We start from the raw sequence: 13,279 nt of genomic DNA on the forward strand, positions 1-13,279 counted from the left end.
TTTATTTTTACAGTGCAAATATTTATAATAAAAAATAAACATAAAGTGAGCACTGTACACTTTGTATTCTGTGTTGTAATTGAAATATATTTGAAAATATGGAAAACATCCAAAAATATGTATATACATTATATTCTATTGTTTAACAGTGCAATTAATCATGATTAATTTTTAATCGCTTGACAGTCCTATTATCTACATATTTTTAATCTGTTCTGTTAATCTGTTAATCTATTCTGGTCTGCGTTTCTTCCCCCTTGTTGTTAATATTGTCTTAAGCATTTGGTCACAACCTACCTTTTTAGTGAAGACTGAAACAAAATAGGTTTTTCACGCCTCAGCCTTCTTGATGTCATCCTATAGCTCTCCTTCCCTGCTGCTAAATAATGTACTTAAATTTTCCTTTATCTTTCTCTTGTCCTTAATGTACTTATAGAACCCCTTCTTAATGCCTGTTATGTTCCTTGTTAGGTGTAACTCATTTTGTGCTTTAGCCTTTCTAAGTTTTTCCCTACATGCCTTCACTATTCTTTTGTATTCATCCTTAGCAATTATATTCATGCTTCCACTCTTTGTAGGATTCCTTTTTGATTTTCACATCATTAAAGAACTCCTGATAAAGGCATATTGGCCTCTTACTGGTCTTCCTATCTTTCCTTATCATTGGGAGAGTTTGCTCTTGTGCCTTTAATTTTGTCTCTTTGAGAATCTGCCAATTCTCCCGAACTCCTTTTTCCATTAGATTTTCTTTTCATGGGACCTTACCTACCAGTGCTCTGAGTTTGTTAAAGTCTGCTTTTTTGAAGTCCATTGTCCTTATTGTGGTGCTTTTACCTCTTTTTTCCTTAGAATCATGAAATCTATCATTTCATGATCACTTTTGCCCAGATTACCTTCTACCTATCTTTCTACCTTCAGATTAATAACCACAAAAAATAACTCTTTGTCAGAATCAAGCCTAGACTGGCTGCCATTGGATACTTCCTTCATCTTTTTAATAGTCTGTAAAGATATTAATATCTCAGTATGTACATATGTATGACTGTATAGTGTAGGGTCATTGACTGGCCAATTTTGAGACAAAGTTTTTTTCTGATTTTGATTGCTGTGTGGACAGTGATGGGGGCAGAGTTCAAGTTGTGTGTTTAACCTCAATACGTACATGTTATTGAGTTACTGTGGTTTGACTACAGCTTTTTAAATGGTTTGCCTTTGTGTATGTAAACTTTAAAATGTTCTTAGTTTGACCTGTGTGACCTGTTCTTTCTCTTGGCATTTTATACATGTAGGTGCAAATGGTCTATATTATTCACTTGTGACCCTAATAAAAATGTTCTTAGAAAAGAAAATCAGGAAGAAAAAGGAAAGAATTGCCAATTGAATGTATACATTCCTTAATATTGAGCGATTTGGCTTGATTATAAATTCTGTGGGGGGAGGGACCATCTTTTTGATCTGTGTTTGTATAACATTTAAAGTACAATGGGGTCCAGATCCACTCCTAAGTGCTATGGTAATACTAATACTAATAATTAATAAAGAATTGATGCTGCCCACACTAAGTCACCCTTGATTTAGGCCTCCCAAAGCCAACTCTCTCTTTGTTTCAATCATCCAGACTGAAAAGTGTTTCATAGTGTTTCCCCACAGTGGGTGAGGTAATAGCGCTTACTGGTCCAGCTTCTGTTGATGAAAGTGACAAGCTTTCGAGGTCCACAGAGCTCTTCTTCAGGTCTGGGAAAGGTACTCAGAGTGTCACAGCTAAATACAAGGTAGAACAGATAGTTTTGTCCTGACACCATCCTTCAATATATTTTAAAGAACCATCTGTAATGCAGCAGCATAGAACCCAACAGATTAGAAAAATTGGATGGCACCCTTGAATCAGTTCACTGAACACTTTGGAAGATGTCAGGTATAGCTGTACTCCATTGCTGTTGTGAAATAGTCATGAAATCATTATTAAAGCAGACAAAGGGGGAGGATTCATGTCTTTTCACACTTAGGAAACTCGCTTAATTAGCTAGTCCTTAGATACGTCACCAGAAATTTCTGGAGGTGCACTAGGAGAGAGTGCTTGGAAGGAAGGAGGATTTCTGGTTACTGGGAGTTGGGGTGGAGCAAGTCTCAAACAATCCCTCCTAGGTAGCTCCATTCTCTTTCCCCATCCAACCTTCCCAATGTGAACTTCCTTATCCTGCTCACAGCTCTTGGTTGACTGCCGCCTGTGTTTGTGACCAGCAGTGGTAAGGTGGATTACAATGGGGAAATCAGGCTGAGAAAGTAGAGGGATAACCTGGCATAGAGCTGGTAGCATGGGAGAGTAGGGAGGTGGATAAGGAGATTAGGCTGTTGATCTGTCAGAAAGGAGGAGGTGGTTGGGGATTCTGATGTCTGCAGGAGTATTTAGGATGTCCTCCATATTTAGGGATAAGGATGGTGGGTCTCCTGCTGGTGCGGAGGGGAGTTGACGTTGAGTCTTCACAGCAATAGAGGATGTTGAAATCTCTCTAGCTGACCTCCTAACATAGGAAATGAGATATTCTCACCTTAAATTTAAAAAAAAAAATCATGACATGACCATTAGTATGGTATTTCAGACAGCTTACTTTGATGCCTCACTTTTTTATATATATGTGCATATTAGTGCATTTAAACCCGCTCTCCATTTCTCAGGAGATTTATTGAAGTTTGTCTTTGGTAAAATCAGAATGTATTTGTGATATCTGCAGTTTCCTGTTACATAAAACTGAAATTGAGAACCGCTCTTCTGCATTTTATGTTTATAGCATGTGCATATCTTGTGTTTGGGTTGGCATTTAATCTGTGTAGAGAGACATTTTTAAAGCTTTTATACCTTCTTTAAAAATTAAACACTGACCTTTTTCCATGGATTTTTGTATTTTTAGGGGAGTTTGACACAGTACAGAGCCCCTCAACACCAATCAAAGATCTTGATGAGAGAACATGTCGGAGTTCTGGGTCAAAGTCTCGGGGTAGAGGGCGGAAGAATAATCCATCACCCCCTCCGGACAGTGACTTGGAGGTATGCCCTCTGATAACTGATGAATGGTAAACTGAAGGTAGATTCAGCAAATTAAAGCAGCGGAAACAGATTTTAAAAAATGGCATGAACCATATGAATCATTAATTGAAAGTACTAGATTTCTAGTAGTTACTTTAAATGTATACAATATGGGGCAGATACAATGTATACCTGAATACACTGAACGTAAGATAAGTGTCAACATAATACATACGTGCATATTGTCTCTTCCAATTTAATGTGGAATAGGTCTACAAAACAATTTAAGGTTTCTTTGTTCATATTTTTTCTGATTAACTTCTATTTTGTGTATTATTTAATTTTCTTTTTAAAAATAAGAAAATTCAGATGTATCAATCCGGTTATCTACATATTCAGTGTAAAAATATGCATTACAAAAAGGAATGCATAAATATGAGACATCCATGTTTGGCCCTAATCCTGCAAACACTTATGGACTACTTTAACTTTACCCCTGTAGGTAGTGTCATTTAGTAGTTATGCTCCACTATTTGAGAGAGCAAGGCCATAGCAAAGGAATATATCTGCGTAATGTACAAGATGACGTTTTAAAACACAAGTGTCCCAGCAGTGGAGTGATTATATTCTTGTTAACCCTGTTTTAGCACTGTTCTGACAGTGTGACAGAAGAACAACACTCATTGCGTGCCTGGTATATTCCAGCACTGGGATCAGAGAATTGTTCTGCACATTTGTGTGATGTGCCTTCTCCCACTGTGATACTGGCGCTCTGTGCTAATATCATTGGACTGCTCCACCCCCTGTGCGTGTAGTGCATATCTCCACATATATCACCAGAAGTCAACTTTGTTATCACTTGGCTGTTCCTGCCCCTGCATCTCTTCTGGAGGGACAGGGTTGACCGTATCACTTTGCATCAATCTCAGATGCCATAGCTTTTTGTACAGAGGGTGAGGAATTTTATCCTGATTTTGGCCAAACTGTCTTTGATTTTTTTGTAGTTTCCCACAAACTATTTTTTTTTAAATTAAGCAGTTGTAATTTTTTACATTTATGGGAAGATTTCCATTTTCCTTTCCTTAGTTTCTTTTTCACTGGTGAATTTCAGAAAAAAACAGCCTCTTACCAACACTAAGAAATTTCCCTTAAAAATGAAAACAAAATAAAAAGTTAAAATAAGACATTTTGTCCAAAAATATTATTTAAATTCCTTATTCTGTGTGAATTACTGTGGCATAATAGTACTTGTGGCATGTAGAGCTAGCACCAGGAGTTGATATTATCTCTGTTGGAGGAACAGACTGAAATCAGTATGAGTTGCACATAAGAATCTGAGAGTAGAATTTATCCTTAAATTAATAGCTCTTTACAACAAAGTAATTGACCCAAAGTTTACTGACATCTGTAGTATGTTAAGAGAGACAAAGTGGATGAAATAATATCTTTTATGGACCAGAAAAAGATTCTATAGTATGTGACATATATGAAACCTTGTAAAGGTTATAGAGTAATTAAAAGATTGGAAAGTATTGAAAGGCTTAATGTCCTCTGTGTTTTTATAGATTATTTTAAGGTATATTTTATTATTTTAAGGCTGATTTTCAGAATAACCTACTCATTTAAGGGCTTTTTAAAGCACAGGACATGACTGATTTGATTTTGGATCATAAATCTTATTTCCTGATTACATACTGATTTTGTCTCCATTTCTGTTTTCAGCGTGTATTTGTTTGGGATTTGGATGAAACTATCATCGTTTTCCATTCACTGCTTACAGGATCCTATGCACAAAAATATGGCAAAGTATGTGACTCATTAATTCAATAATAGATTCAGACTACTGATACACTTGGCATTTTTACTGTGCTTTTCATCTTCAGTGTGCCTTACAAAACTTAATTAACATTCATATGCCCTTGTGAGGGAGGGAGGTGGGAAACTGACTAGGAAACTGAGGTACAGAAGTTGTGATTTACCCAAACGGAGCAGCCAAGGGGACAGATGAGGTGCCTACCCTTAGGTAAGATGTGAGATCCAATAGAGGTAGAGTTTCTGAGGTAGGTGCTATAGCTGTAAGGAAGAGGCTTCATTGAGGGAGAGATGCTGAGGTTTCTGGTGCAGCTGTGAAAAGCTGTTGCAAATGGGTACTAGATTTGGGGGGAAAGGGGAAATAACTGGTGAATTTGGAAGCAGGGCAGGGAAAAGGAATGAGTAAACTGGATGATGAAAAAGGAAACAGAACTGATGAATTTGCAGGGAAAGGAAAATGTTAAGTCAGAGTAAATGGGTGGGAGGCAGACCTGTCTAACCTTCCGCTTTAGGGTGGAGGCTCTGGGTTTACGATGTACTCTCTAACACCTCAGCCTTCCTGGTGAGTTGCTGGTGTTCTTGGATGGCTGTTGCATTGGGCAAGGCCAACACCAAGGCCAACAATGGCTGAAACACCCTCTGCTGCGAATCAGTTATTGCTTTCATTGTACACAACTACTCCCCTGTCTGCCACTGAGAAATCCAAAGGTGGCTGGAGAAGAAGCCCAGAACAGGGAGCAATGAGCAGCCAGCAGTGAAAGGGGAGAGAGGGAGAAGCAACCCAGAAGTACTAGCAACAGGAATTTCCTCACCTACTGAGCAAGGAACATGTGCAAACTACATTTTATACAGATTTTCTCCAGGGTTTTTGCTACACTGACATTGGCAGGGCTGATGGCAGAATGAATGCTGATGATTTGGGTGGGGGTGGCAGCTGAGAAGATAGACAAGTCCATGAATTACAGGGTGGCATGGTTATGTGGTGTGTATGTAACCCTTCTGCCCGTCAGAGTTGGCAGCAACAAGGGCCGGGTTCAATATCTAGGGGATCCATTCCAATAACACAATGCAAACCGGCTCAAGCCCCCACCCAGTGACCTGGGACAAATATATACCACCCCCGCTGGGCGCCTCCAAGAGGCAATACTTCCCCTCTCGCAAGCACATAGTCTGAGTGTAGCAAAAAGTTTTTTAATAACAGAGAGAAACAATATGGCATTATGATGGGGAAACACCACCAACAGGATTCATAACACAACCCATGAGCAAAAAAAACCCACCCCAAGCAAATTGGGGCATGCCCCTTTCCCTTTGGTTCTTGAGTCCAGCAACCCCAAATCACCCAAAGTCCCAAAAGTCCAATGACCCAAAAGTCTCTGTCCCTGGTCAGGGCAGCCCCAGAGTTCGAAAGTTTATCTGCGGAGCTTTACCTCCCAACCTGGGTGGAGATGGGACGGGGGTAAGAGGCACCTTACATGATATGAAGCTGACCGCCCCACAGCTCTATAGGCCTTCACTCCGCTCCGCTCCGCCAGCCGCCCCACAAACTCCTTCGTTCAGCTCCGCTCCGCTCCGTGGCCCACAAGCCTCTCCCGCCGTCCCACGAACTGCTCCACCAGCCGGTCCACAAACTGCTCTGCGTCCCACCAGCAGCTCCCGCCGTCCTACGAACTGCTCCACCAGCTGGTCCACAAGGCACTCCAGCCGTCCTGCAAACTGCTCCACAATATATCTTCAGGGTCCCCCACTACTTAACACAACGCTCAGTGATTTCAGCTCTTAGTCAGTTCTGCTCTTTGGTGAATTCAGCTTGTAGTAGGGGAGCCTCAGTGCTGGTGCACTGTCAGCCCAAAGTGAGCTCAGCAGCCTGCAACTAGACTTCTAATGAAATCAAAATGAGCTCTGATATTCCACAGTGGAGAGAGGAGGAAGTGCAATTAGCATGTAAGGCCCTCACCGTGGGGCCCATGCCACCATGTATTAATTCTTGTCCCCAACCTCTCTCCATTCACAGAGTTTTGGAACCCATGACCCTTGCCTAGCAAGTGCTACTTAGTTGATGGTGAGTCCCTCCATCATAACAAAAGGCCAAGTACAGTTTCAAGCACAGTTCCCATAATCAGGGTAATAACAATTTATTCTTCCTGCCCCAATAACAGAGACACTGGGGATCCCACAGCAGCCAAAGTGACCATTTGGGCAGCTATGGCCTCATTCTAGGTGGGGTGGGTGTGCCTATGCAAATGAGATTGGCCTCTGAAGTTCTTTTCCACAACTTGCCACACCTCACCACCAGTTGTCAGGGTGGAGCTCATCCTGACACTGCTTACATGTATAAGAAATAAGTGTGGGACTGTGTGAAAGCGGGAGAGAGAAAAAGCAACAGGTGTGAAGCATGTTTCTGTTAATGAAAAAAAAAGGAGGGAAGAGAGTTTGGTGTTAATGCACATGTGGAGGTGTTTGCAGGAGAGTGTGCACGGATATGTGTATTTGGAGACGCAAGTAGTTGTTTCTCCTGGTGTTTATGAAAAGGGTGGGCTAGTACCTTTTTGTCTGTCATGGAAATTCACCAGCTCAGTTTTGGAATGCTAAAATAAGATTAGCTATTCAGCTCTGGTACAAATGACACTTGTTTTACACCTTCACTGTGCCTAATCAGTGCATGTTGTACTGTTTTGCCACTTGTATTACCATACATCCTACACACTCTTCTAATGCTATTTTTACAAAAAATATAATTCCATTCACTTTAACAAAAATTACTCCTTTTTTATATCTCTGTAAGTGAGAGAAGAATCAGACCAAACATGCAACTTACATCATTTCTGTCACCATTGAATGGGGCCCACTGACCTTCATGGGAGTTGCTATATTTGACCCAATGATTCAGTTACTTGTAATTTTAATCCAAGTGTGCTTGCGGCCTTTTGGATGGTATAACTATTCTGATGAAGTTTTTTTTTTCTCCATCTCAGATATTAACAATTAAGAAATTTTTTATCATTGTTGTTGCAAAGCTTTTTAAATTGAAATATGTTACAGAGCTATCAATCCTTTCTGGATAACTTTGAAAACTATTCTAGCGATAGCTGTGCAGAGATATCTTCTTGGTTTCCTTCTCTTGGGTTTTTTTTCCTCTCTCTCTCTTTTTCTTTCTCCCTCCCCCCCCCCCCATATCTGTAGGGACATTTAGATGAAAACAGCATCACTGCTTTGTAAAAACTCATCTTCTCCTACAATTTATTCCCCATCAAAGGCCAGAATATGTGGTAATGACTAATTACAGCAACCAGTTGTGATATCAGATAGAGATTATGAATTTATTTCCATAGGTCAGGAGTAACTCAAGTGAAAGTGAAATGAATTGATATATGCTACTGAGATTAGAATCGGGATCCAAGATTTCAAGTGATGATGAACCAAGAGAGAGGATTTCTTAAATAAAAGAGATCCTGTTTTCATACTGCTAGACATAGTAAAATCAAAATCATAAGGATACAGAGTCATTCCCAGAGTAAATTAAGAGATGGCAGATACTTTCTTTTCTAGAGTAGTTTTCTTCCTAGTATTATGGTAAACATATTTAGGATGATGATGTATCATTGAGACTCAAATATGTAGTAAATTCTTGTCTGATAGTTTATATGTTGCTGCATATATTCTTTTTTTATATGGAGGAAGGATGGTTCAGTGGTTATGAGACTTATGAGACTGCAGTTCAATTCCTTGCCCTGACACAGTCTTCCTGTGTAACCTTGGCCAAATCACTTAGCCTCACTGTGCCTCAGATCACAATCTGTAAAATGGGAATAATCATCCCTACCTTGAAGAGGTGTGAGGGTGAATACATTAAAGATAATGAGGGACATATATGGCCTCTATTACCATAAAATCTAAGTACCTAAAATCTAGATATACTTCATTGTTTCAAAAAACATCTTGGGCATTGATCCTTTCTTGTGATTGTGCTGCTCCAGTGGCACAAAGTTGGTTTAAGACCAGTTTAGACAGCCACTGGTATAGAATCATAGCGGTGAATCCTACACTTTCCCCTTTATTGTCTCCTAGTATTGGGGGAAGCGCAGCTCCCAACCTGTGCCGTGATGTCTGGCTTTAAACTGTCAGGGTACTTTACCCTGTGTCCCCTGATTCTCAGCTCTTTTTGTAAATATGTTTTTTCTGTAAATTTTGTTGTCATGTTGTTTATTAAATAAATTTTCTCCCAAAAGAGAAAAGATGCGATAACATGAAACAGAAGGATAAGGATCTCTCAATATGTTTTTCAGGGTTTTGTAAATGTTAGTGAGTGAGTAGCATGCTGCTGCTATAAATAGGGAGAGAGTGTTTTATGGTGAACAGAGTGGTCAAATTGCATTTTCAAGGTGTGAAATTCTGGGATTATACTGGTACTTAGATGGACCATTTTCCAGGGTTTCACCTTTGTTCTACTATTCTAACATTTATACAGACACTCTGAATGTACAGATGGATATATATACACACCCTCAACTATTCCCCATCAAAACACAGACCTGCCATCTCTTGTCCTTCTCTTTGCCCTATTTCTTGTTGTGACCTGGGAGAAACAAAATATCTATCTTTTAGGCCTTACTGCTCTAATTATGGCTGTGAATGGAAATGCAGAACAGAGTGGAGAGCTGACTTAGCTCAGTGTCACAGTCAGACTGGCAAACTGTTTGTATGCAAGGCCAGTACACAGCCATAGAGGGACCAGCAGATTAAAAAATTCTTCTTTTAAATCTCACCCTCCTTTCCCACAGGCAGTAGCCTAAGGGAGAAAAGAACGGTGATCCTGATTTCATTTTGGGCTTCTAGTGGGACTGCAATCATAGAAATCTAGACCTGAAAGGGACCTCAATAGGTCATCTAGCCCAGTCTCCTGCGCTGAGCCAGGATTAAGTAGTATATAGACTGTCCCTGACTGGTGTAATATAAATAATACTGTAGTAGCATTAACAAACTCTGACACATTGAATGAAGATTTTTTTAACATGAGCAAGATTGTAAGTGTCTCATTAAAATATATGGCAAATTGCTTCTTCAGGGGAGGGAGCCAATTGAAAGAATAGCTTGCAGTTTTCCCCTGAAGCAAGAGAGGCTTTGTATGTCAGAGTCTGATCAGTGCAGAGCTACAAGATATTAATTAAAAATCCCCAAAGTCACAATTAAGTGATTTTGTCTGATTTTTTTTATTGGACTTTCCAGAGTTAATTATTTTTTGTTATCTAAACATGTCTGTCTCTCAGCTTGTAAGGTTACTTTGCTCATCTCTTTTGTTGATGCTCTTCATGCACCATAAAATTAGTACACTTCTATTTTTAATTATTTACTGCAGTAGCAAATTATGATCATTGGTATCTGAGCTGTTCGGTTATGACCTGTGTGGCTGAGGATGGTTTTTGCAGCTGAGCACCAGTTGGCACATAGAGTTTTCTACAATGCTAAACTCTTAAATAAGGATTTGTTGATGTGACAGGACATGTGTTTAGGAGACTGTCATCATCTGTTACATTTTATGAGGTACATTCCTGTTCTCTTATTAACAATATGTATTCTTCTTTCTACAATGTCCCAGGGATTTCTCACTGTTTTGGAGCTGATTAAGCTGTACCCAACGTGGTAAAATCATTTATTTCTTTAAGGTCAATCCAAAGGGCAAAGATGTTCCAAAAATACCACAAGTCAAAGTTCAGGCTGGTAAAAAGGAATGACTGCCTTTCATGGCACTGCAGAGGGGAAAGTCTTAGTTCTCCAAACTTGAATGTGTGTTACTGAGAATTCAGGATGATGTTTTCGACAGCCTTAAAAATAAGTGCAAAATGTGACAGTACAATTGAACAGACAAAACCCGACAGTATATTTTAAAAGAAAAGTCAATGTTCTACTCTATGGTAAAAGTGTATGGAACTTTATCAAGTAGATAAGTATTGTGACAATTTGAGTCAGATGTAAGCTAGTGCCAAAATGTATTCTGCTTTTTCCGACAATTTTCTGATTTTTCTGATCTACCTACATCTTTTAGTTGTTTCCAGTTAATCTCTCCTTTTTATTATTATTATTCAGTGTACAAGGGGCTCAGGGGATTGATGATTGTTGGGGCCCTACCAAATTCACAGTCCATTTTGGTCAATTTCACAGTCTTGGGATTTTTTTAAAGAGTCAGTCTCAGTTTCAGATGTTTACATCTGAAGTTTCATGGTGTTGTAACCATGGGGGTCCTGCCCCAAAAGGGGTCATGGGATTTCACCCTTACTTTTGCACTGCTGCTGGTGGCGGGCACTACCTTCAGAGCTGGGTGGCCAGAGAGCAGTGGGGTCACAGGGCATGGGGAGGTTGTTACTTGGGGTAGGAGGTAGGGCCAGCCTTTCAGCTGGGCGACTGCCCAGGGCCCCATGTTGGGGGGTGCTGTGGTTCTCCCCCACCAGCCCAAGGCCCCTTTAACACCTGAACGCTGAGCCCGGAGCCAGGGAAGGGCAAAGCTGGGGATGTCCCAGCTGGGGGCTCCTACTGCAGATGGAGACCAGTACATTAGTCCCTGCCAAGCTGGGAAGGAACAGGACTTCCTGCAGGAGCCACTCCCAGGGCCAGGTCAGACCCACCTCTGGAAACCTCCCCTGGCTGCAGGAAGCTCTGTGGGTGCGCTGCCTTCAGAGCTTCCTGCAGCCGGGGGAAGTTCCCAGAGGTGCATCTGACCTGGCCCTGGGAGTGGCCCCGGCAAGGCAAAAGGAAGTCCCATTCCTCCCCAGCACAGCTGGGACAAGCAGCTGGAGCCCGGCACATGGTAGGAGCCTCACTCCCCTACAATAGCCAGATTTTATGGGGGCAATCAGATTTCACAGTCCATAACGTGTTTTTCATGGCCGTGAATTTGGTTGGACCCTAGCGTTAACTGGTTCAAATTTGGCCAGCCTTGTTTGTGATTGAAACATGGGAGCTGTTTTGATGGCATATGATAACAAGTTGGGGGTATCTTAGAGGACAAATGCTCACACCACAAAAAATCACCACCAGTATTAACGCTTCATGATCACCCTTTGATGGCAGTCTCTGAAGACAGCACAAAAATAGAGAGTGGCCCATGAAGACCACGCTATCCTCTCACTCTCAGTGATTGTCTGTCCAGGTCAGAGTTGAGTCACATTAGCTGAGAGGTACAAGGATACTTGTTACTACCCTCGCTATACCATCTCCCAGCTGTCACCTTTCACCAGCACTAATATACTTTAAAAAAACCATTCAGCTGCATTGATTGTTTCCTGTATTTTGGTCAGATGTCTCAGGACCTCTCATTTTGCTCTTATACTCTCTTGTTGTCAACCCCCTACTTTCATCCAAGGAGTGATAGACAGGAACTCCCTGTGGAGTCCAGCAACAGCGCCCTCTCTTCCTCTTCTCCAGCGTCCATAACACCCTCCCAGAACGAGTCTCCCCAAAGAGAGGGAGTTGGACTTAAACCTGAGGCTCCCACCTGACACTAGGAGTGCCATTAGGCCAGCAACATTAACATTTAACTCTAACATTTCCACTTGTGAGGCAAACTTTTTCCAAGGGACAGTGCTATTCCTATTAAGTTCAGCAATACTGCCCTTTTATAGGTGTGTTCTCACACCATTGTTCAAGTTTTTTATGTTGATTTATATATAACTAGAGAAAATAATATGAAAATAGGTTGTTTTTATTGTATTTGAATACAATAAATAAAAGGATTCAGTGAGCATTTCTTGCCAACACCTGCTCTTCCTGGTGGTATTGAACAGCATGCTGCCACTAAAGAAACTAAGAAGTTTGGACTTTATCTGGGACCCTATCATGATTCTCTCCTCTTCAAAACATATAAATATTGGTTCTGCTGAGATATTTTTACTTAGTCTCCTAGGAGGCATTCCAGTGATGGCTCAATCTAGCACAGAAGTCCAGACAGTCTGGCTCCAGTTTATACCCTCTACTAACGTAACTAAAAGCACTGGTGTTTTTGCTATAGAGAAGTGCTGTAGCTGATTTGGACTCCATTGAATACTAGTAATTTCTGGCTACAGAGGATGCCTGTAGAGGCCAAAGGGCTGCTGCTATTGGTTTTTTTAATTCATCTGTGGAAAGTTACCAGATTTTTTAATAATAATTTTTATATGTGTTGTTTCAGAGTAACGCAGAGTATATTAGCAAACGTTCAGTCTGCTTCATTACATTTCTTTTATAGCTACATTGTGTATAACTACTGTGGGTGTCCCTTTGCTTCTTCCCTCCTTAAATTTCTTGCTCTCTTTTCCATATTTTTCTCTTGTCCTGTTTTAGTTTGTACTCTAGTATCTAAGTCTGTGTCCTCAAATACAAGTTAAGAGACAAAGTGAAGATTAGGTTATTCCTCCACATTTTGAAACCCTTTGATTAAGCTGACCAAAGTACATGAGAGTGCTTCTTACC

General features: G+C 40.6%; 1 protein-coding gene across 1 annotated transcript in view; it reads left to right on the forward strand.

Moving 5' to 3' along the window:
* Positions 1 to 13,279, forward strand: part of EYA4 (EYA transcriptional coactivator and phosphatase 4) — a 221,427-nt gene that overhangs the window by 183,502 nt on the left and 24,646 nt on the right. The window contains exons 11-12 of the mRNA XM_084622652.1: positions 2,910 to 3,046; positions 4,748 to 4,831. Coding sequence (XP_084478778.1) covers positions 2,910 to 3,046; positions 4,748 to 4,831 — 221 coding nt within the window. The remainder of the gene's footprint in view (positions 1 to 2,909; positions 3,047 to 4,747; positions 4,832 to 13,279) is intronic.

This window comes from Lepidochelys olivacea (genome assembly GCF_965140295.1).
Source record: "Lepidochelys olivacea isolate rLepOli2 genome assembly, chromosome: 3".
NCBI classification, from domain to species: domain Eukaryota; kingdom Metazoa; phylum Chordata; order Testudines; family Cheloniidae; genus Lepidochelys; species Lepidochelys olivacea.